Source organism: Bombina bombina, chromosome 2, assembly GCF_027579735.1.
Source record: "Bombina bombina isolate aBomBom1 chromosome 2, aBomBom1.pri, whole genome shotgun sequence".
NCBI lineage: Eukaryota > Metazoa > Chordata > Amphibia > Anura > Bombinatoridae > Bombina > Bombina bombina.
In genome coordinates this window covers 1,386,656,982-1,386,682,926 of record NC_069500.1, presented here as the reverse complement: position 1 = coordinate 1,386,682,926, position 25,945 = coordinate 1,386,656,982, and the positions used below count along the sequence as shown (strand labels likewise).

Genomic DNA, 25,945 nt, shown 5'->3' with positions numbered 1-25,945 from the left:
GTCTTATCTATATCTGTCTGTATGTCTGTCTTATCTATATATGTCTGTATGTCTGTCTTATCTATATCTGTCTGTATGTCTGTCTTATCTATGTCTGTCTATATGTCTGTCTTATCTATATCTGTCTGTATGTCTGTCTTATATATATATATATATATATATATATATATATATATATGTATGTCTGTATGTCTGTCTTATCTATATCTGTCTGTATGTTTGTCTTATCTATATCTATCTGTATGTCTGTCTTATCTATATCTGTCTGTATGTTTGTCTTATCTATATCTATCTGTATGTCTGTCTTATCTATATCTGTCTGTATGTCTGTCTTATCTATATCTGTCTGTATGTTTGTCTTATCTATATCTGTCTGTATGTCTGTCTTATCTATATCTGTATGTATGTATGTCTGTCTTATCTATATCTGTCTGTATGTTTGTCTTATCTATATCTGTCTGTATGTATGTCTGTCTGTCTGTCTTATCTATATCTGCCTGTATGTATGTTTGTCTTATCTATATCTGTCTGTATGTTTGTCTTATCTATATCTGTCTGTATGTGTATCTTATCTATATCTGTCTGTATGTCTGTTTTATCTATGATCCTGCCGCCATGCCATTTCTCCCCCGTGGCACCAAGACTCTGCCCCATACATATGTATTTCATACTAATCTGTGCATCTGATAAATATCTGTCATATATATTTATTAAACCACTGTGGACTGCACCAGACTAATGATTAGACCTATTTAAATAAAATGAGTGTGATCAGTGTCACCAGTTGCCTTGAAAATACATTTTCAGTGATTAATGATCAGGAGCAACAACAGCAAATGATACATTAAATTTAATTTGTGTTTGTGTTTTACTGTCATATGAGCTTTATTACATTTTGTTGCTTTGTATGTTAAAAAACCCCATAAGGCAGTGTCTAGTGTGATCAATACATTATGCTACTCTGCTTTATAGGGACATTAAACTAATTTTTTGTATACATGAGGCAAGGCTTATCAAATTTCTAGCAGACAGGATTCACAAGTTGTGAACCCTTCCGCACTTGATTGCATGGCATGACGGAACATTCCTGCAAGTCCGCCCCCTTACCCTCACGCAACCAATTGCTTGAGAGTACAGCTTGTCAATCACTCCGGTCGAATGAATCCGGGGTGATTTTCATCCGCCAACTCCAGTTTGGAGGAGAGAGATTATAAAGCAGCTGTTTAAACCACTGCTTCATAAATAACATTTGCAGGCTCAAATGATGCCTTGTCCTAAATCCTGCCCATAGTATATCTTTGTAGTTAAAGGGACGTAACACACTATAAATACATAGTAAATATAATGATGTTTATAAAGCCTGATTTATATTAGCCTGAGAATAATATGCAGATATGTTTTTTTTAATTGTATTAGTTGTTTAAATGCTGAAGAAATAAGTGTAAACCTTTAGCCACCATATATTTAAATTATCATATATTAAAAGCCACCACCATGTTTCAGCCTTATCTCCTCTGCTGAGGCCAGTTAGGGAAAGATATTAGTGCTGCAGAATCAGTTGGCACTCTACAAATATCTGATAATAATAATATAAATAAGTGATAGTCTTGTCTCCTTGCAGGAACTAAAAAATCTAAATTACAGGAAAGAGCATAATGAATAATGTTTAAAAAGCATTTTAATTTGTATAAAATGCAAAGATGGCCATTTAGGGACACACATAAATGATCTTTTGCACATATAAAGCAAATATTGCATTGCATGTTGCAGGGTTAGGTTCTGAATTCCCCTGGATGCACTCCAGCCTTTCGGGAAATATAAGAACCACCATTTTCAGAGTTTAATTACAAAAAAAAGGAGCAAAATAACTATTGAAAGTACAATATACAAATACTGCTTTATTTATAGAAGGAAATCATGTAAATGTAGCTACCAATCAGCATGCGCTACCTGAACCAATAATTGGACGGCTCCTAAGCTTTACGTTCCTGCTTTTCAATCAAAGATGGCAAGAGAAGGAAAAAAAATGATAATTGGAGTGAAAGTTGTTTAAAATTGCATCCTCTGTCTGAATCATGAAAGGAAAAATTTGGGTTTTATGCCCCTTTAAATGAAATGTATTATTTTAATAAAAGAATATTCTATTGATGGGGAAGTTTGCCAGTGTTTTGCTACATAATGCATCACTGAGTTATCTGGCAGACGAGGTGTTAAAGAAATCTTCTCACATAGATGTAGAAGAAGTGTCTGTTTGCATAGGTTTAGTAGCATTACAGCTGAAGCCTGCATCTGTGCGCCGTACTTTATAAATAAGGGAACAGTTAAGCCTCTAGCATTTGCAATGTAAAGTAGTGACTAGAATGGGATGCAAAAAGCGCAACCAGCACACGCAATTACATGGAAGATTTTGCTTCCATAGAGTCCAATGGGAGCCTCGTTCTCATGCCGTCAGAAACGGCATGAGAACTAGCGCAGTGAAGGGGGTAATAATTACCAAGTAGAATAATTAATTCAAAGAAAAGATTAGTCTGAAAATAACATTTAGAAGTATAGTTGTATTAGCTGTTTAAATAGTGACAAAATAAGTGTAATTTTTTTAGTGTCTATAAAACAATGGTTACCTGCTCTGCTGTGTCCAATTAGAGACAGTTATAAATAGGTCACTAGAGTGTGCAGCCAATGACTGTGTGTTATATAACAGTGTTCTGCACTTCCATTTCTAACAGGAACTGAAAAGCTCCCAATATGAGATTGGAATTACAGAAAAAGGGGACAAAAAAAAAATGAAATTATATTTCAGAGTTTTGTATTTATACGATTTATCATTTTATATAACCATCTCAAAGTGTTATATGTCTCTTTAAACACTACCAAATTGTAAAACCATATCGTAGGGAAGAAGTAATTTACTTTTGATAATCCCTTTAAGTGTGTCCAGCCCAAATGTTATGGAAAAATGCTGTGGTTTCTTCTGCTGACCTACAGGTGCTTTTAGAGAGGTCAGCAAGCAAATTCTGGAACTTAGGTTTTCCAAACCCTGCAAATCAAATAGCTGTTTTAGACAATCTGCAGCATTTAAAAGACTTTGGTTACAGTTCTTTCTTCTGGCTTCTCTAAGGAGTGTTAAAAGTGCAGATGTTTACACTACAGCAGGGGGTGTTTATCACCTTTTTAAATTTAACAATTAACTGTCCATACCACAGAATATTTAAAGGGACAGGTAACAAATGTAGGTTGTAATATAAAATGTTTTATTATGCAGAGTAAACTACTTTACAATATGCCGTTATTTTTTATTTTACTTTGCTGTAATTTAAGTCTGAAAATTGTAGGTTTACCAATTCTGAGACTTGGAGGTGCCCGAATCAAAGTTCCCAATCCCTAACCTTGTAACATATCTGTCCCTAATTGGTCTCCGCAGAAGTGATAAGATACTGCCAAACAATGTAAGTTTTGCTAGCTAAATGAGAGTAGCTAGCTTTGTGTACTACAGCTACAGGTGCACATCGGCTCCCCCCCAAAATAAGCAAGTGGTGAGGCGACTGGCCATTGAAACGCAAATGTCGCAAACATGATGTTAATGGGTTTCAGAAGTTTTCACACTTAGGGCTATATTAAGTGTGGAGTGCGAACAGTTGTGAGCGATTTCCAGTTTATCTGTGTTTTTCTGCGTCGGAAGTAGCGTGCGTATTACAAGTTAAAAGTAAATGCATTAGCTCGAGCATTATTGAAATATTACATATAAAATATTAATTAAAATATTTAAAAAATTAAACATACTGTAAAATATTCTAAATAATCCATAGAATATATCTGTTTTACAGTTTTTTAAATACGTAAGATTTTTACAAAAATATTTTATATGTAATTTATCAAGAATACTAAGTTTTTCTGTGCACTAACCCGACTGCGTTAAGATCTTAATTGAGAAAACTATGTGCAAAAAGATTATTTCTCTTGTTAAGTGTATCCAGTCCACGGATCATCCATTACTTGTGGGATATATTCCCTTCCCAACAGGAAGTTGCAAGAGGATCACCCACAGCAAAGCTGCTATATAGCTCCTCCCCTCACATGTCATACCCAGTCATTCTCTTGCAACCCTCAACATAGATAGGAGGTCGTGAGAGGAGTGGTGTTTTAGACTTAGTTTATTTCTTCAATCAAAAGTTTGTTATTTTTAAATGGCACCGGAGTGTGCTGTTTTTTCTCAGGCAGTATTTGGAAGAAGAATCTGCCTGCGTTTTCTATGATCTTAGCAGAAGTAACTAAGATCCACTTGCTGTTCTCACACATTCTGAGGAGTGAGGTACTTCAGAGGGGGAATGGCGTGCAGGTTTCCTGCAACTAAGGTATGTGCAGTAAAATATTTTTCTAAGGAATGGAATTGACTAAGAAAATGCTGCTGATACCGAAGTAATGTAAGTAAAGCCTTAAATGCAGTGAAAGCGACTGGTATCAGGCTTATTAATAGAGATATATATGTTTAATCGTTTTTTAACGTACATTTGGTGATAAAACTTATTGGGGCATAATTTTTCCACATGGCTGGCTTAATTTCTGCATAGAAACAGTTAACTGAGGCTTCCCACTGTTGTAATATGAGTGGGAGGGGCCTATTTTAGCGCTTTTTTGCGCAGTAAAAATTCAGACTCAGACTTCCTGCTTCTTCCTGCATGATCCAGGACTTCTCTAGAGGGCTCAAAAGGCTTCAAAAGTCGTATTGAGGGAGGTAATCAGTCACAGCAGAGCTGTGACAGTGTGTTTGACTGTTTTAAAAAACGTTTTTTCTCTAATGTTTATCCGTTTTGGGTATTAAGGGGTTAATCATCCATTTGCAAGTGGGTGCAATGCTCTGCTGACTTGCTGCATTTACTGTGAAAATTTGGTTGGTATAACTGCTTTGGTTCATTGTTATTTCACCTTGAGACAGTTTTTTGTGCTTCTTAAAGGCGCAGTAGCGTTGTTTATATTGCTTGTAAATTTATTGTGAAGTGTTTTTCAAGCTTGCCAGTTTTTATTGCTAGTCTGTTTAAACATGTCTGACATAGATGAATCTACTTGTTCATTATGTTTGAAAGCCAGTGTGGAGCCCCATAGGAATATGTGTACTAAATGTATTGATTTCACTTTAAATAATAAAGGTCAGTCTTTATCTATAAAAGAATTATCACCAGACGACGAGGGGGAAGTTATGGCGACTAACTCTCCTCACGTGTCAGTACCTTCGCCTCCCGCTCAGGGGGCGCATGCTATTATGGCGCCAAGTGCATCAGAGATGCCCATAGCAATTACTTTACAGGACATGGCTACAATCATGAATAATACTCTGTCAGAAGTATTATCTAGATTGCCAGAATTGAGAGGCAAGCGCGATAGCTCTGGGATTAGGAGAGATGCAGAGCGCGCTGGTGCTGTAAGAGCCATGTCTGATACTGCGTCACAGTTTGCAGAACATGAGGACGGAGAGCTTCATTCTGTGGGTGACGGATCTGATCCGGGGAAACCTGATTCAGAGATCTCTAATTTTAAATTTAAGCTTGAGAACCTCCGTGTATTGCTTGGGGAGGTTTTAGCTGCTCTGAACGACTGTAACACAGTTGCAATTTCAGAGAAATTGTGTAGGCTGGATAGATACTATGCGGTACCGGTGTGTACTGATGTTTTCCCTATACCTAAAAGGCTTACAGAAATTATTAGCAAGGAGTGGGATAGACCCGGTGTGCCCTTTTCCCCGCCTCCTATAATTAGAAAAATGTTTCCAATAGACGCCACTACACGGGACTTATGGCAGACGGTCCCTAAGGTGGAGGGAGCAGTTTCTACTTTAGCAAAGCGTACCACTATCCCGGTTGAGGATAGTTGTGCTTTTTCGGATCCAATGGATAAAAAATTAGAAGGTTACCTTAAGAAAATGTTTGTTCAACAAGGTTTTATCCTGCAGCCCCTTGCATGCATTGCGCCTGTCACTGCTGCTGCGGCATTCTGGTTTGAGCCTCTGGAAGAGGCCATTCACACAGCTCCATTGGATGAAATTATGGACAAGCTTAAATCACTTAAGCTAGCTAACTCATTTGTTTCTGATGCCATTGTACATTTGACTAAACTAACAGCTAAGAACTCCGGATTCGCCATCCAGGCGCGGAGGGCACTATGGCTTAAATCCTGGTCAGCTGACGTGACTTCTAAATCTAAATTACTTAATATACCTTTCAAGGGGCAGACCTTATTCGGGCCCGGCTTGAAGGAAATTATTGCTGACATTACTGGAGGTAAGGGGCATACCCTTCCTCAGGACAGGGCCAAACCAAAGGCCAAGCAGTCTAATTTTCGTGCCTTTCGAAATTTCAAGGCAGGAGCAGCATCAACTTCCTCCGCTCCAAAACAGGGAGGAACTATTGCTCATTTCAGACAGGCCTGGAAACCTAACCAGTCCTGGAACAAGGGCAAGCAGGCCAGAAAACCTGCTACTGCCCCCAAGACAGCATGAATGAACGGCCCCCTATCCGGAAACGGATCTAGTGGGGGGCAGACTTTCTCTCTTCGCCCAGGCGTGGGCAAGAGATGTCCAGGATCCCTGGGCGTTGGAGATCATATCTCAGGGATATCTTCTGGACTTCAAGGCTTCCCCTCCTCAAGGGAGATTTCATCTTTCAAGGTTATCAGAAAACCAGATAAAGAAAGAGGCATTCCTACGCTGTGTACAGGACCTCCTAGTAATGGGGGTGATCCATCCAGTTCCATGGACGGAACAAGGACAGGGATTTCTTTCATGTAATTAACAAGAGTCCATGAGCTAGTGACGTATGGGATATACATTCCTACCAGGAGGGGCAAAGTTTCCCAAACCTTAAAATGCCCATAAATACACCCCTCACCACACCCACAAATCAGTTTTACAAACTTTGCCTCCGATGGAGGTGGTGAAGTAAGTTTGTGCTAGATTCTACGTTGATATGCGCTCCGCAGCAAGTTGGAGCCCGGTTTTCCTCTCAGCGTGCAGTGAATGTCAGAGGGATGTGAGGAGAGTATTGCCTATTGAATGCAGTGATCTCCTTCTACGGGGTCTATTTCATAAGGTTCTCTGTTATCGGTCGTAGAGATTCATCTCTTACCTCCCTTTTCAGATCGACGATATACTCTTATATTTACCATTTCCTCTACTGATTCTCGTTTCAGTACTGGTTTGGCTTTCTACAAACATGTAGATGAGTGTCCTGGGGTAAGTAAGTCTTATTTTCTGTGACACTCTAAGCTATGGTTGGGCACTTTATTTATAAAGTTCTAAATATATGTATTCAAACATTTATTTGCCTTGACTCAGAATGTTCAACTTTCCTTATTTCCAGACAGTCAGTTTCATATTTGGGATTATGCTTTAATTATCATATTTTTCTTACCTCAAAAAATTTGACTTTTTTCCCTGTGGGCTGTTAGGCTCGCGGGGGCTGAAAATGCTTCATTTTATTGCGTCATTCTTGGCGCGGACTTTTTTGGCGCAAAAATTCATTTCCGTTTCCGGCGTCATACGTGTCGCCGGAAGTTGCGTCATTTTTTTGACGTTATTTTGCGCCAAAAATGTCGGCGTTCCGGATGTGGCGTCATTTTTGGCGCCAAAAGCATTTAGGCGCCAAATAATGTGGGCGTCTTATTTGGCGCCAAAAAAAAATATGGGCGTCGCTTTTGTCTCCACATTATTTCAGTCTCATTTTTCATTTGCTTCTGGTTGCTAGAAGCTTGATGTTTGGCATTTTTTTCCCATTCCTGAAACTGTCTTATAAGGAATTTGATCTATTTTGCTTTATATGTTGTTTTTTCTCTTACATATTGCAAGATGTCTCACGTTGCATCTGAGCCAGAAGATACTACAGGAAAACCTCTGCCTGCTGGATCTACCAAAGCTAAGTGTATCTGCTGTAAACTTTTGGTAGCTATTCCTCCAGCTGTTGTTTGTATTAAATGTCATGACAAACTTGTTAATGCAGATAATATTTCCTTTAGTGATGTACCATTGCCTGTTGCAGTTCCCTCAACATCTAAGGTGCAGAATGTTCCTGATAACATAAGAGATTTTGTTTCTGAATCCATAAAGAAGGCTTTGTCTGTTATTTCTCCTTCTAGTAAACGTAAAAAGTCTTTTAAATCTTCTCTCTCTACAGATGAATTTTTAAATGAACACCATCATTCTGATTCTTTGGACTCTTCTGGTTCAGAGGATTCTGTCTCAGAGATTGATGCTGATAAATCTTCATATTTATTTAAGATGGAATTTATTCGCTCTTTACTTAAAGAAGTACTAATTGCTTTAGAAATAGAGGATTCTAGTCCTCTTGATACTAATTCTATTCGTTTGGATAAGGTTTTTAAAGCTCCTGCGGTTATTCCAGAAGTCTTTCCTGTTCCTAATGCTATTTCTGCAGTAATTGCTAAGGAATGGGATAGATTGGGTAATTCATTTACTCCTTCTAAACGTTTTAAGCAATTATATCCTGTTCCGCCTGACAGATTAGAATTTTGGGACAAAATCCCTAAAGTTGATGGGGCTATTTCTACCCTTGCTAAATGTACTACCATTCCTACATCAGATGGTACCTCGTTTAAGGATCCTTTAGATAGAAAAATTGAATCTTTTCTAAGAAAAGCTTATCTATGTTCAGGTAATCTTCTTAGACCTGCTATATCATTGGCTGATGTTGCTGCAGCTTCAACTTTTTGGTTGGAAACTCTAGCGCAACAAGTAACAAATCGTGATTCTCATGATATTATTATTCTTCTCCAGCATGCTAATAATTTCATCTGTGATGCCATTTTTGATATTATTAGAGTTGATGTTAGATTTATGTCTCTGGCTATCTTAGCCAGAAGAGCTTTATGGCTTAAGACTTGGAATGCTGATATGGCTTCTAAATCAACTCTACTTTCCATTTCTTTCCAGGGAAACAAATTATTTGGTTCTCAGTTGGATTCTATTATTTCAACTGTTACTGGTGGGAAAGGAACTTTTTTACCACAGGATAAAAAGTCTAAAGGTAAAAACAGGGCTAACAATCGTTTTCGTTCCTTTCGTTTCAACAAAGAACAAAAGCCTGATCCTTCGTCCTCAGGAACAGTATCAGTTTGGAAACCATCCCCAGTCTGGAATAAATCCAAGCCTGCTAGAAAGGCAAAGCCTGCTTCTAAGTTCACATGAAGGTACGGCCCTCATTCCAGTTCAGCTGGTAGGGGGCAGGTTACGTTTTTTCAAAGAAATTTGGATCAGTTCTGTTCACAATCTTTGGATTCAGAACATTGTTTCAGAAGGGTACAGAATTGGTTTCAAGATGAGACCTCCTGCAAAGAGATTTTTTCTTTCCCATGTCCCAGTAAATCCAGTGAAAGCTCAAGCATTTCTGAATTGTGTTTCAGATCTAGAGTTGGCTGGAGTAATTATGCCAGTTCCAGTTCCGGAACAGGGGATGGGGTTTTATTCAAATCTCTTCATTGTACCAAAGAAGGAGAATTCCTTCAGACCAGTTCTGGATCTAAAATTATTGAATCGTTATGTAGGATACCAACGTTCAAGATGGTAACTGTAAGGACTATATTGCCTTTTGTTCAGCAAGGGAATTATATGTCCACAATAGATTTACAGGATGCATATCTGCATATTCCGATTCATCCAGATCATTATCAGTTCCTGAGATTCTCTTTTCTAGACAAGCATTACCAATTTGTGGCTCTACCGTTTGGCCTTGCTACAGCTCCAAGAATTTTCACAAAGATTCTCGGTGCCCTTCTGTCTGTAATCAGAGAACAGGGTATTGTGGTATTTCCTTATTTGGACGATATCTTGGTACTTGCTCCGTCTTTACATTTAGCAGAGTCTCATACGAATCGACTTGTGTTGTTTCTTCAAGATCATGGTTGGAGGATCAATTTACCAAAAAGTTCTTTGATTCCTCAAACAAGGGTAACCTTTCTGGGTTTCCAGATAGATTCAGTGTCCATGACTTTGTCTTTAACAGACAAGAGACGTCTAAAATTGATTACAGCCTGTCGAAACCTTCAGTCTCAATCATTCCCTTCGGTAGCCTTATGCATGGAAATTCTAGGTCTTATGACTGCTGCATCGGACGCGATCCCCTTTGCTCGTTTTCACATGCGACCTCTTCAGCTCTGTATGCTGAACCAATGGTGCAGGGATTACACGAAGATATATCAATTAATATCTTTAAAACCGATTGTTCGGCACTCTCTGACGTGGTGGACAGATCACCATCGTTTAATTCAGGGGGCTTCTTTTGTTCTTCCGACCTGGACTGTAATTTCAACAGATGCAAGTCTCACAGGTTGGGGAGCTGTGTGGGGATCTCTGACGGCACAAGGAGTTTGGGAATCTCAGGAGGTGAGATTACCGATCAATATCTTGGAACTCCGTGCAGTTTTCAGAGCTCTTCAGTTTTGGCCTCTTCTGAAGAGAGAATCGTTCATTTGTTTTCAGACAGACAATGTCACAACTGTGGCATACATCAATCATCAAGGAGGGACTCACAGTCCTCTGGCTATGAAAGAAGTATCTCGAATTTTGGTTTGGGCGGAATCCAGCTCCTGTCTAATCTCTGCGGTTCATATCCCAGGTGTAGACAATTGGGAAGCGGATTATCTCAGTCGCCAAACGTTGCATCCGGGCGAATGGTCTCTTCACCCAGAGGTATTTCTTCAGATTGTTCAAATGTGGGGGCTCCCAGAGATAGATCTGATGGCCTCTCATCTAAACAAGAAACTTCCCAGGTATCTGTCCAGATCCCGGGATCCTCAGGCGGAGGCAATGGATGCATTATCACTTCCTTGGAAGTATCATCCTGCCTATATCTTTCCGCCTCTAGTTCTTCTTCCAAGAGTAATCTCCAAGATTCTGAGGGAATGCTCGTTTGTTCTGCTAATAGCTCCGGCATGGCCTCACAGGTTTTGGTATGCGGATCTTGTCCGGATGGCATCTTGCCAACCATGGACTCTTCCGTTAAGACCAGACCTTCTGTCTCAAGGTCCTTTTTTCCATCCGGATCTGAAATCCTTAAATTTAAAGGTATGGAGATTGAACGCTTGATTCTTGGTCATAGAGGTTTCTCTGACTCCGTGATTAATACTATGTTACAGGCTCGTAAATCTGTATCTCGAGAGATATATTATAGAGTCTGGAAGACTTATATTTCTTGGTGTCTTTCTCATCATTTTTCTTGGCATTCTTTTAGAATACCGAGAATTTTACAGTTTCTTCAGGATGGTTTAGATAAGGGTTTGTCCGCGAGTTCTTTGAAAGGACAAATCTCCGCTCTTTCTGTTCTTTTTCACAGAAAGATTGCTATTCTTCCTGATATTCATTGTTTTGTACAAGCTTTGGTTCGTATAAAACCTGTCATTAAGTCAATTTCTCCTCCATGGAGTTTGAATTTGGTTTTGGGAGCTCTTCAAGCTCCTCCGTTTGAACCTATGCATTCATTGGACATTAAATTACTTTCTTGGAAAGTTTTGTTCCTTTTGGCCATCTCTTCTGCTAGAAGAGTTTCTGAATTATCTGCTCTTTCGTGTGAGTCTCCTTTTCTGATTTTTCATCAGGATAAGGCGGTGTTGCGAACTTCTTTTGAATTTTTACCTCAAGTTGTGAATTCCAACAACATTAGTAGAGAAATTGTGGTTCCTTCATTATGTCCTAATCCTAAGAATTCTAAGGAGAAATCATTGCATTCTTTGGATGTTGTTAGAGCTTTGAAATATTATGTTGAAGCTACGAAATCTTTCCGTAAGACTTCTAGTCTATTTGTTATCTTTTCCGGTTCTAGGAAAGGCCAGAAAGCTTCTGCCATTTCTTTGGCATCTTGGTTGAAATCTTTAATTCATCTTGCCTATGTTGAGTCGGGTAAAATTCCGCCTCAAAGAATTACAGCTCATTCTACTAGGTCAGTTTCTACTTCCTGGGCGTTTAGGAATGAAGCTTCGGTTGACCAGATCTGCAAAGCAGCAACTTGGTCCTCTTTGCATACTTTTACTAAATTCTACCATTTTGATGTATTTTCTTCTTCTGAAGCAGTTTTTGGTAGAAAAGTTCTTCAGGCAGCGGTTTCAGTTTGAATCTTCTGCTTATGTTTTTTGTTAAACTTTATTTTGGGTGTGGATTATTTTCAGCAGGAATTGGCTGTCTTTATTTTATCCCTCCCTCTCTAGTGACTCTTGTGTGGAAAGATCCACATCTTGGGTAGTCATTATCCCATACGTCACTAGCTCATGGACTCTTGTTAATTACATGAAAGAAAACATAATTTATGTAAGAACTTACCTGATAAATTCATTTCTTTCATATTAACAAGAGTCCATGAGGCCCACCCTTTTTTGTGGTGGTTATGATTTTTTTGTATAAAGCACAATTATTCCAATTCCTTATTTTATATGCTTCGCACTTTTTTTCTTATCACCCCACTTCTTGGCTATTCGTTAAACTGATTTGTGGGTGTGGTGAGGGGTGTATTTATGGGCATTTTAAGGTTTGGGAAACTTTGCCCCTCCTGGTAGGAATGTATATCCCATACGTCACTAGCTCATGGACTCTTGTTAATATGAAAGAAATGAATTTATCAGGTAAGTTCTTACATAAATTATGTTTTTATTCAAATCTGTTTGTGGTTCCCAAGAAAGAGGGTACCTTCAGACCAATTTTGGACCTAAAGATATTAAACAAATTCCTAAGAGTTCCATCATTCAAAATGGAAACTATTCGGACCATCCTACCCATGATCCAAGAGGGTCAGTACATGACCACAGTGAACTTAAAGGATGCCTACCTTCATATACCGATTCACAAAGATCATCATCGGTTCCTAAGATTTGCCTTTCTAGACAGGCATTACCAATATGTAGCCCTCCCCTTCGGGTTGGCTACGGCCCCGAGAATCTTTACAAAGGTTCTGGGCTCACTTCTGGCGGTTCTAAGACCGCGAGGCATAGCGGTGGCTCCGTATCTAGACGACATCCTGATACAGGCGTCAAGCTTTCAAATTGCCAAGTCTCATACAGGGATAGTTCTGGCATTTCTGAGGTCGCATGGGTGGAAAGTGAACGTGGAAAAGAATTCTCTATCACCACTCACAAGAGTCTCCTTCCTAGGGACTCTGATAGATTCTGTAGAAATGAAAATTTACCTGACGGAGGCCAGGTTATCAAAACTTTTAAATGCTTGCCGTGTTCTTCATTCCATTCCACGCCCGTCAGTGACTCAGTGCATGGAAGTAATCGGCTTAATGGTAGCGGCAATGGACATAGTGCCATTTGCGCGCCTGCATCTCAGACCGCTGCAATTGTGCATGCTAGGTCAGTGGAATGGGGATTACTCAGATTTGTCCCCTCTACTAAATCTGGATCAAGAGACCAGAGATTCGCTTCTCTGGTGGCTATCTCGGGTCCATCTGTCCAAGGGTATGACCTTTCGCAGGCCAGATTGGACGATTGTAACTACAGATGCCAGCCTTCTAGGCTGGGGCGCAGTCTGGAATTCCCTGAAGGCTCAGGGATCGTGGACTCAGGAGGAGAAACTCCTCCCAATAAATATTCTGGAGTTAAGAGCAATATTCAATGCTCTTCTAGCTTGGCCTCAGCAACACTGAGGTTCATCAGATTTCAGTCGGACAATATCACGACTGTGGCTTTCATCAACCATCAAGGGGGAACCAGGAGTTCCCTAGCGATGTTAGAAGTCTCAAAGATAATTCGCTGGGCAGAGTCTCACTCTTGCCACTTGTCAGCGATCCACATCCCAGGCGTGGAGAACTGGGAGGCGGATTTTCTAAGTCGCCAGACTTTTCATCCGGGGGAGTGGGAACTCCATCCGGAGGTTTTCGCTCAACTGGTTCATCGTTGGGGCAAACCAGAACTGGATCTCATGGCGTCCCGCCAGAACGCCAAGCTTCCTCGTTACGGATCCAGGTCCAGGGACCCGAGAGCGACGCTGATAGATGCTCTAGCAGCTCCTTGGTTCTTCAACCTGGCTTATGTGTTTCCACCGTTTCCTCTGCTCCCTCGACTGATCGCCAAGATCAAGCAGGAGAGAGCATCGGTGATTCTGATAGCGCCTGCGTGGCCACGCAGGACCTGGTATGCAGACCTAGTGGACATGTCATCCTGTCCACCATGGACTCTACCTCTGAGGCAAGACCTTCTAATACAAGGTCCTTTCAATCATCCAAATCTAATTTCTCTGAGACTGACTGCATGGAGATTGAACGCTTGATTCTATCAAAGCGTGGCTTCTCCGAGTCAGTTATTGATACCTTAATACAGGCACGAAAGCCTTACCAGGAAAATCTACCATAAGATATGGCGTACATACCTTTATTGGTGCGAATCCAAGAGTTACTCATGGAGTAAGGTTAGGATTCCTAGGATATTGTCCTTTCTCCAAGAGGGTTTGGACAAAGGCTTATCAGCTAGTTCTTTAAAAGGACAGATCTCTGCTCTGTCTATTCTTTTGCACAAGCGTCTGGCAGAAGTTCCAGACGTCCAGGCATTTTGTCAGGCTTTGGTTAGGATTAAGCCTGTGTTTAAAACTGTTGCTCCTCCGTGGAGCTTAAACTTGGTTCTTAAAGTTCTTCAAGGAGTTCCGTTTGAACCCCTTCATTCCATTGATATTAAACTTTTATCTTGGAAAGTTCTGTTTTTGATGGCTATTTCCTCGGCTCGAAGAGTCTCAGAGTTATCTGCCTTACATTGTGATTCTCCTTATCTGATTTTCCATTCAGACAAGGTAGTTCTGCGTACTGAACCTGGGTTTTTACCTAAGGTGGTTTCTAACAGGAATATCAATCAAGAGATTGTTGTCCCGTCATTGTGCCCTAATCCTTCTTCAAAGAAGGAACGTCTTTTACATAATCTGGACGTAGTCCGTGCCTTGAAGTTCTACTTACAGGCAACTAAAGATTTTCGTCAAACATCTGCCCTGTTTGTCGTTTACTCTGGGCAGAGGAGAGGTCAAAAGGCTTCGGCAACTTCTCTCTCCTTTTGGCTTAGAAGCATAATACGCTTAGCCTATGAGACTGCTGGACAGCAGCCCCCTGAAAGGATTACAGCTCATTCTACTAGAGCTGTGGCTTCCACCTGGACCTTTAAAAATGAGGCCTCTGTTGAACAGATTTGCAAGGCTGCGACTTGGTCTTCGCTTCACACTTTTTCAAAATTTTACAAATTTGACACTTTTGCTTCTTCGGAGGCTGTTTTTGGGAGAAAGGTTCTACAGGCAGTGGTTCCTTCCGTTTAAGTTCCTGCCTTGTCCCTCCCATCATCCGTGTACTTAAGCTTTGGTATTGGTATCCCACAAGTAATGGATGATCCGTGGACTGGATACACTTAACAAGAAAAAACATAATTTATGCTTACCTGATAAATTTATTTCTCTTGTAGTGTATCCAGTCCACGGCCCGCCCTGTCCTTTTAAGGCAGGTCTAAATTTTTAATTAAACTACAGTCACCACTGCACCCTATGGTTTCTCCTTTCTCGTCTTGTTTCGGTCGAATGACTGGATATGACATGTGAGGGGAGGAGCTATATAGCAGCTTTGCTGTGGGTGATCCTCTTGCAACTTCCTGTTGGGAAGGGAATATATCCCACAAGTAATGGATGATCCGTGGACTGGATACACTACAAGAGAAATAAATTTATCAGGTAAGCATAAATTATGTTTTTCATTTCTTTATTTTTCACATAGAAAATAATGTACTTTTTATTATTAAATATATATATATATATATATATATATATATATATATATATATATATATATATATAAATACTGTTCATGTAAAATACATATCTATACCTATATTCACTGTAAGAGCAATACAATTGTGGAACTCATTACCAAAGGAGGTAGTTAATGCTAATACCCTAGATGCATTTAAAAATTGTTTGGATGCATTTCTGTCTAGAAACAAAATTCATGGATATGATTGCTTGTATTAAAGGGGTCACCTTTTAGTGGGATTATCTAAGCTTAACTGGAGCTTTTTGTAAGTATTTTATATTTGTATCGGTTGAACTCGATGGTCTTCGGTCTTTTTTCAACCTCTACTATGTTACTATGTTATATATCTATAGGAATGGATATACAAGTGTAAGAGGGCATGTGTGTATGTGTGTATGTGTATATATATATATATATATATATATATATATATATATATATATACTGTAATTTAGAATAAAAAGGACATTATCCTATAAGTGAAGAACATTGGAATGTGAAATATGTACATTAAAAACATAAACACACACACATATATATATATATATATATATATATATATATATATATATATATATATATATATATATATATATATATGCATTAGAGCCCTTAAGCTTACGAGCATGTTCGATAATTAACTCTCCACTTGTAATCTAGTCCCTATCTGGTATATTAGGTTATTGTAAGACTGCAGAAATGTCTTGTTTTTACAGTGTGTGTTTTTGTTTTTTAAATCTTTTCTGCCATGTCCAAAACCTGGACCCTTCTACACCTTTATTGCTTGATTAGTGCATTAACTCATTTATATTTGTCCTTAATCTGGAACTACTCACGGCTCTGGAGATAAAATAAAGAATACTACTCACATTTTTCAAAGGTTATGTCCTTTAACTACAAAACCATTCAAATTGTGCTAACAATACAGAAAATGCAGATATATATATTTTTTTAACGCTCTGCTTTTTAACTGCTGATATATACTATGCATACACAAAAAACAGTGTATTGCCCCTTTCACATTGCTAAAATGATAAAAAGTATGAAGAACAGTACGGACTTTGCTAAGCTCTTGTCAGCATTCACTGAAAGGTCGAGCAGTCTGGTATTATACAGAACCATCTGGCATGAGCCTCTCATGTTAATTCATTTTAAAAACTTATATTGAAGAGCGTTGCTATTTGTATTATAGACTACAGTGCTCTACCAGCAAAAACTTCATATATTGCAGCTAGGGCCCTAGGGATCATATGTTTGTTTACATGCGGTAATCTTGCATGTCATATAATTGTTTTGTGTCTGCAAATCTGTGCATGTTCAAGTGGAATTCAGTTGTTTAAAAAAGGAATTCTATTACCGTTTTGTGTACGTTTATGATTATGGTAAATGTTTGATTCAGATATGCCCCAGAGTTCACCTATGACATCTTTTATTCCCACAGTTATCAGAGGAATCTGCGATGACTACAAATTGGATTTTAAAGCGTTCTATGCATGGACTGGACTGTGGAATAGCTGTTTTTTAATTCTGTATTCTCTGTTCAATTGTAGTCTCTTGATGAAGCTCTTCAAAAGGTAAATTGCATTTCATAAAAAAAAAATCATCTAAACTTGTTTGTGAAGCTGAACTTGATTCAGAACGGGTCCAGTAAAGTATAATATACTATGTATGTGTGTGTTTATATGTATAATATAGTGTGTATGTGTGTTTATATGTATAATATACTATGTATGTGTGTGTTTATATGTATAATATAGTGTGTATGTGTGTTTATATGTATAATATACTTTGTATGTGTGTGTTTATATGTATAATATAATAAAGTATCCTGTTAAAGTATTTGCATCTCTGAACTGTGAACATGTTCAAATATTTCCCAATATTTACCCAATGTACCATATTACAAGTGCCACACTAATTATTTTTTTCCGCATGTAAGTAAAAGCTTTTAACGTAGGTGTGTTAGTAAAGTAAAAAGTTTTCGTGAGAGGGAAACCCGATGCACGCTAACTTCAGGACTTTAGATATCACAACCGTGTTAACAAGTTCTCCCCATAGACTTAAATGGAGCATGCTGTTTAAAAAAACAACCGAATACTTCCCGAAGGAAGTTTATAAATATTTTATATTCCAATGTTCTTTCCCCCCCCCCCTTTTTTTAATATACAGATATATGTAGAAATAAATATTTAAAAATACAAAGAACATTTTCTCTAAGTGAAGAACATTGTAATTTAAATATTTATAATAAAAACACAGTAAACACTTTATAACACAAATTTTAATTTTTCAAATGTAAAGGTATTTAATTGGATAGGGCTCCAAGGTGTATGTGTGAGTGTGTTTGTGTGTGTGTGTATATATAATATTTACACATATTAACACATAAATGCACATGTATATAGATACATACACCCACATACACATTGATATATATATATATATAACACTTTATAGAAACATAGATATTGACGACAGATACGAGCCATAGGCCCAGCAAGTCTGCCCAATATTTCCTAAATGTATAAACTTATCTAGTACGTAGGATAGACTTATGCTTATCCCAGGCATTCTTAAAGTCCCGCACAGTGTTTGTCATTACCACCTCATGTGGAAGTTTATTTCATGAATTAATCGCCCTTTCTGTAAAGAAGCTTCCTCAAGCTCCTTCCTGAATCTACTACCCTTTAGATCATGACCCCTTGTTCCTGAATTTTCCTTTTTATTTAAAATATTCACTTTCTCAGTTTTACTAAGCCCTATAATACTTTTTATAGTTGCTATAGCCCCTTTCAATAAAAATACATTGCCATATACCATATCCCTTGTATGAGATTTGTATCAGACAGTGTGTGTATATATATATATATATATATATATATATATGTGTGTGTGTGTGTAATCGTGTATTTAAATTTATTTATGTTGTGTTTGGTAAATAGGTTTTTAAACCCTTGCACTTACGCTAGGTCTGCAGTTGCGCTAATCCGGTGAGCGCAAATTTTGTTTGCACTCCATTGTGCCCCATTACCTTCAACACCGCACATTTGCAGCCAATCGGCCGGTAGTAGGGGGTGTCAATCATCCCAATCCAGGGAGCCGGATGGCTTGCGCGGAATAAGCTGCATCCGTTTAATAAATTGGCCCCTTTGACTCAAAAAATTTTCATTGTTAACAACAGAAAATCACGAGTTTAGTCCATAGATCTTGTGTTGAATTGTTACACCTGGCAGTAAATAAGTGTTCAGACCTAACGTAGCTCACTGTCCCCAAAGCTAACAAGGTCAATAGTTTGTCCGGTTGTCAGGCGTCACATGCTGAGATTTACACTTTTTAAATGTTCTTCCTTTGTAGGTCAACAGAAGAAATCATAGCACTTTTCATTTCTATAACATTTGTGCTGGACGCACTTAAAGGGATTATCAAAAGTAAGTACAAAAAGTTTTTTTTTTTTTTTTATGCCAGTGTTTAAAGGGACATGAATGTCAAAAATAAACTTTCATGGTACAGATAGAGCATAGAATTTCTCTTGTTAAGTGTATCCAGTCCACGGATCATCCATTACTTATGGGATATTCTCCTTCCCAACAGGAAGTTGCAAGAGGATCACCCACAGCAGAGCTGCTATATAGCTCCTCCCCTAACTGCCATATCCAGTCATTCTCTTGCAACCCTCAACAAAGATGGAGGTCGTAAGAGGAGAGTGGTGTTTTATACTTAGTTTATTTCTTCAATCAAAAGTTTGTTATTTTTAAATGGTACCGGAGTGTGCTGTTTATATCAGGCAGTATTTAGAAGAAGAATCTGCCTGCATTTTCTATGATCTTAGCAGAAGTAACTAAGATCCATGGCTGTTCTCACATATTCTGAGGAGTGAGGTAACTTCAGAGAGGGAATGGCGTGCAGGTTTTCCTGCAATAAGGTATGTGCAGTTAATATTTTTCTAGGGATGGAATTTGCTAGAAAATGCTGCTTATACCGGATTAATGTAAGTAAAGCCTTAAATGCAGTGATAGCTACTGGTATCAGGCTTATTAATAGAGAGGCATACTCTTATAAAAATGGAATATAAAATGTTTGCTAGCATGTTAATCGTTTTTATATATGTTTGGTGACAAAACTTATTGGGGCCTAGTTTTTTTCCACATGGCTGGTTTGATTTCTGCCTAGAGACAGTTTCCTGAAGCTTTCCACTGTTGCAATATGAGTGGGAAGGGCCTATTTTAGTGCTTTTCTGTGCAGCTAAAAATACTGACAGAGACATTCAGCTTCCCTCTGCATGATACAGGACATCTCTGAAGGGCTCAAAAGGCTTCAAAGTTGTGTTTGAGGAGGATAACAACCACAGTAGACTGTGGCAGTTGTTGTGACTGTGTTTAAAAAACGTTTTTGTCATTTATTATTCTGTTTTTGTTATTAAGGGGTTAATCATCCATTTGCAAGTGGGTGCAATGCTCTGCTGACTTGTTACATACACTGTAAAAATTTGTTAGTGTAACTGCCTTTTTTCACTGTTATTTCAAATTTTGTCAAAATTTGTTTCTCTTAAAGGCACAGTAACGTTTTTTATATTGCTTGTTAACTTGCTTTAAAGTGTTTTCCAAGCTTGCTAGTCTCATTGCTAGTCTGTACAAACATGTCTGAAACAGAGGATACTTGTTCATTATGTTTAAAAGCCATGGTGGAGCCCCATAGGAGAATGTGTACTAAATGTATTGATTTCACCTTAAACAGTAAACATCAGTCTTTATCTATAAAAGAATTGTCACCAGAGGGGTCTGTCGAGGGGGAAGTTATGCCGACTAACTCTCCCCACGTGTCGGACCCTTCGCCTCCCGCTCAAGGGACGCACGCTAATATGGCGCCAAGTACATCAGGGACGCCCATAGCGATTACTTTGCAGGACATGGCTGCAATCATGAATAATACCCTGTCAGAGGTATTATCCAGATTGCCTGAATTGAGAGGCAAGCGCGATAGCTCTGGGGTTAGAAGAGATACAGAGCGTGTAGATGCTGTAAGATGTCTGATACTGCGTCACAATATGCAGAACCTGAGGACGGAGAGCTTCAGTCTGTGGGTGACGTCTCTGATTCGGGGAGACCTGATTCAGAGATTTCTAATTTTAAATTTAAGCTTGAGAACCTCCGTGTATTGCTTGGGGAGGTATTAGCTGCTCTGAATGACTGTGACACAATTGCAGTGCCAGAGAAATTGTGTAGGCTGGATAAATACTATGCAGTGCCGGTGAGTACTGATGTTTTTCCAATACCTAAAAGGCTTACAGAAATTATTAGTAAGGAGTGGGATAGGCCCGGTGTGCCCTTTTCCCCACCTCCTATATTTAGAAAAATGTTTCCAATAGATGCCACTACACGGGACTTATGGCAGACTGTCCCTAAGGTGGAGGGAGCAGTTTCTACTTTAGCAAAGCGTACCACTATCCCGGTTGAGGACAGTTGTGCTTTTTCAGATCCAATGGATAAAAAATTAGAGGGTTACCTTAAGAAAATGTTTATTCAAAAAGGTTTTATTTTACAGCCCCTTGCATGCATTGCGCCTGTCACTGCTGCGGCGGCATTCTGGTTTGAGGCCCTGGAAGAGGCCATCCATACAGCTCTATTGACTGAAATTGTTGACAAGCTTAGAACTCTTAAGCTAGCTAACTCTTTTGTTTCTGATGCCATTGTTCATTTGACTAAACTAACGGCTAAGAATTCCGGATTCGCCATCCAGGCGCGTAGGGCGCTATGGCTCAAATCCTGGTCAGCTGATGTGACTTCAAAGTCTAAATTACTCAACATTCCTTTCAAGGGGCAGACCTTATTCGGGCCTGGTTTGAAAGAAATTATTGCTGACATTACTGGAGGTAAGGGTCATACCCTTCCTCAGGACAGGGCCAAATCAAAGGCCAAACAGTCTAATTTTCGTGCCTTTCGAAATTCCAAGGCAGGTGCAGCATCAACTTCCTCCGCTTCAAGACAAGAGGGAACTTTTGCTCAATCTAAGCAGGCCTGGAAACCTCACCAGTCCTGGAACAAAGGCAAGCAGGCCAGAAAGCCTGCTGCTGCCTCTAAGACAGCATGAAGGAACGGACCCCTATCCGGCGACGAATCTAGTAGGGGGCAGACTATTTCTCTTCGCCCAGGCGTGGGCAAGAGATGTTCAGGATCCCTGGGCGTTGGAGATCATATCTCAGGGATATCTTCTGGACTTCAAAGCTTCCCCTCCACAAGGGAGATTTCATCTTTCAAGGTTATCTGCAAATCAGATAAAGAAAGAGGCATTCCTACGCTGTGTGCAAGACCTCCTAGTAATGGGAGTGATCCATCCAGTTCCGCGGACGGAACAAGGACAGGGTTTTTATTCAAATCTGTTTGTGGTTCCCAAAAAAGAGGGAACCTTCAGACCAATTTTGGATCTAAAGATCTTAAACAAATTCCTCAGAGTTCCATCTTTCAAAATGGAAACTATTCGGACCATCCTACCCATGATCCAAGAGGGTCAGTACATGACCACAGTGGACTTAAAGGATGCCTACCTTCACATACCGATTCACAAAGATCATCATCGGTTCCTAAGGTTTGCCTTTCTAGACAGGCATTACCAATTTGTAGCTCTTCCCTTCGGGTTGGTTACAGCCCCGAGAATCTTTACGAAGGTTCTGGGCTCACTTCTGGCGGTTCTAAGACCGCGAGGCATAGCGGTGGCTCCGTATCTAGACGACATCCTGATACAGGCGTCAAGCTTTTAAATTGCCAAGTCTCATACAGAGATAGTTCTGGCATTTCTGAGATCGCACGGGTGGAAAGTGAACGAGGAAAAGAGTTCTCTATCCCCACTCACAAGAGTCTCCTTCTTAGGGACTCTTATAGATTCTGTAGAGATGAAAATTTACCTGACGGAGTCCAGGTTATCAAAACTTCTAAATGCTTGCCGTATTCTTCATTCCATTCCGCTCCCTTCGGTGGCTCAGTGTATGGAGGTGATCGGCTTAATGGTAGCGGCAATGGACATAGTGCCATTTGCGCGCCTACATCACAGACCGCTGCAATTATGCATGCTAAGTCAGTGGAATGGGGATTACACAGATTTGTCCCCTCTGCTAAATCTGGATCAAGAGACCAGAGATTCTCTTCTCTGGTGGTTGTCTCGGGTCCACCTGTCCGAGGGTATGACCTTTCGCAGACCAGATTGGACAATTGTAACAACAGATGCCAGCCTTCTAGGTTGGGGTGCAGTCTGGAACTCCCTGAAGGCACAGGGATCGTGGACTCAGGAGGAGAAACTCATTCCGATAAATATTCTGGATTTAAGAGCAATATTCAATGCTCTTCTGGCTTGGCCTCAGTTAGCAACACTAAGGTTCATCAGATTTCAGTCGGACAATATCACGACTGTGGCTTACATCAACCATCAAGGGGGAACCAGGAGTTCCCTAGCCATGTTTGAAGTCTCAAAAATAATTCGCTGGGCAGAGACTCACTCTTGCCACCTGTCAGCAATCCATATCCCAGGCGTGGAGAACTGGGAGGCGGATTTTCTAAGTCGTCAGACTTTTCACCCGGGGGAGTGGGAACTCCATCCGGAGGTGTTTGCTCAGTTGATTCATCGTTGGGGCAAACCAGAGTTGGATCTCATGGCGTCTCGCCAGGACGCCAAGCTTCCTTGTTACGGATCCAGGTCCAGGGACCCAGAAGCGACGCTGATAGATGCTCTAGCAGCGCCTTGGTTCTTCAACCTGGCTTATGTGTTTCCACCGTTTCCTCTGCTCCCTTGACTGATTGCCAAAATCAAACAGGAGAGAGCATCAGTGATTCTAATAGCGCCTGCGTGGCCACCTGGTATGCAGACCTAGTGGACATGTCATCCTTTCCACCATGGACTCTGCCTCTAAGACAGGACCTTCTAATACAAGGTCCTTTCAATCATCCAAATCTAATTTCTCTGAGACTGACTGCATGGAGATTGAACTCTTGATTCTATCAAAGCGTGGCTTCTCTGAGTCAGTCATTGATACCTTAATACAGGCACGAAAACCTGTTACCAGGAAAATCTATCACAAGATATGGCGTACATATCTTTACTGGTGTGAATCCAAGAATTACTCATGGAGTAAGGTTAGGATTCCTAGGATATTGTCCTTTCTCCAAGAGGGTTTGGACAAAGGATTATCAGCTAGTTCCTTAAAGGGACAGATTTCTGCTCTGTCTATTCTTTTGCACAAGCGTCTGGCAGAAGTTCCAGACGTCCAGGCATTTTTTCAGGCTTTGGTTAGAATTAAGCCCGTGTTTAAACCTGTTGCTCCCCCATGGAGCTTACACTTGGTTCTTAAAGTTCTTCAAGGAGTTCCGTTTGATCCCCTTCATTCCATTGATATTAAGCTTTTATCTTGGAAAGTTCTGTTTTTGATGGCTATTTCCTCGGCTCGGAGAGTCTCTGAGCTATCTGCCTTACAATGTGATTCTCCTTATCTGATTTTTCATGCAGATAAGGTAGTTCTGCGTACCAAACCTGGGTTTTTACCTAAGGTGGTTTCTAACAAGAATATCAATCAAGAGATTGTTGTTCCATCATTGTGTCCTAATCCTTCTTCAAAGAAGGAACGTCTTTTACATAATCTGGACGTAGTCCATGCCTTGAAGTTTTACTTACAAGATACTAAAGATTTTCGTCAAACATCTTCCCTGTTTGTCGTTTATTCTGGACAGAGGAGAAGTCAAAAAGCTTCGGCAACCTCTCTTTTCTTTTTGGCTTCGGAGTATTATACGCCTAGCCTATGAGACTGCTGGACAGCAGCCCCCTGAAAGGATTACAGCTCATTCTACTAGAGCTGTGGCTTCCACCTGGGCCTTTAAAAATGAGGCCTCTGTTGAACAGATTTGCAAGGCCGCGACTTGGTCTTCGCTTCACACTTTTTCAAAATTTTACAAATTTGAGCCTTTTGCTTCTTCGGAGGCTGTTTTTGGGAGAAAGGTTCTTCAGGCAGTGGTTCCTTCCGCTTAATTCCTGCCTTGTCCCTCCCATCATCCGTGTACTTTAGCTTTGGTATTGGTATCCCATAAGTAATGGATGATCCGTGGACTGGATACACTTAACAAGAGAAAACATAATTTATGCTTACCTGATAAATTTATTTCTCTTGTAGTGTATCCAGTCCACGGCCCACCCTGTCATTTTAAGGTAGGTCTAAAATGTAATTAAACTACAGTCACCACTGCACCCTATGGTTTCTCCTTTCTCTGTTTGTTTTGGTCGAATGACTGGATATGGCAGTTAGGGGAGGAGCTATATAGCAGCTCTGCTGTGGGTGATCCTCTTGCAACTTCCTGTTGGGAAGGAGAATATCCCATAAGTAATGGATGATCCGTGGACTGGATACACTACAAGAGAAATAAATTTATCAGGTAAGCATAAATTATGTTTTTAAAAACTTTTTTTATTTTACTTAATTTTACCAGTTTTCTTGATATCTTTAGTTGAAAAGTACACCTAGGTATGCTCAGACGCAATGCACTACTTGGCACTTCCTGCTGATTGGTGGCTACATGCACCTCTTATCATTGGCTCATCTGATAGGCTCAGCTAGGTCCCAGTAGTTCATTAGTAATCTAGCGCTGACTTAAACTAGTACACAGTCAAGTTTTGTCAATCACACATATATCTGTAGATCTCTCTCTCTGTCTCTCTCTGTCTCTCTCTCTCTCTCTCTCTCATATATATACAGTCCTATTATGTTTCAATATCTCACTGGTATCTTTATCTAATGGATTTAACAAAGTAGATTGTACCTTTATAATACCTTTTTGGAATACTATTTAAACTTTTGATACGGCACCCTGGCATTTACTGAAGGTTGTTTTTTCAAGAAATGGTGTACAGATCCATTGTGCTGTGACTATATATAGTTAAGAAATCCAGGAAAGCACTCACCCTTACTATTGCTTTGGATGGCAACACTTTTGTTGGTTATAACTTAAATATATCATCTGTTTGATTGTGGCATAAGGCTAAGAATTTTGTTCCAGTGTAGTCCTTACCTAGAGATACACATTACATGAAAACCGTCTGTGTGTATAGCATAAACACAGGCTTTATTTTTTAATATGACCATAAATATGATGTCACAGCAAGATATTTGAGTATCCCATGGGTGATGTTGTTATGAAATTAAAGCTAAA

General features: G+C 39.7%; 1 protein-coding gene across 1 annotated transcript in view; it reads left to right on the top strand.

Moving 5' to 3' along the window:
• Positions 1–25,945, top strand: part of LOC128650395 (solute carrier family 4 member 11) — a 541,036-nt gene that overhangs the window by 398,814 nt on the left and 116,277 nt on the right. The window contains exons 14-15 of the mRNA XM_053704315.1: positions 17,206–17,338; positions 19,119–19,192. Coding sequence (XP_053560290.1) covers positions 17,206–17,338; positions 19,119–19,192 — 207 coding nt within the window. The remainder of the gene's footprint in view (positions 1–17,205; positions 17,339–19,118; positions 19,193–25,945) is intronic.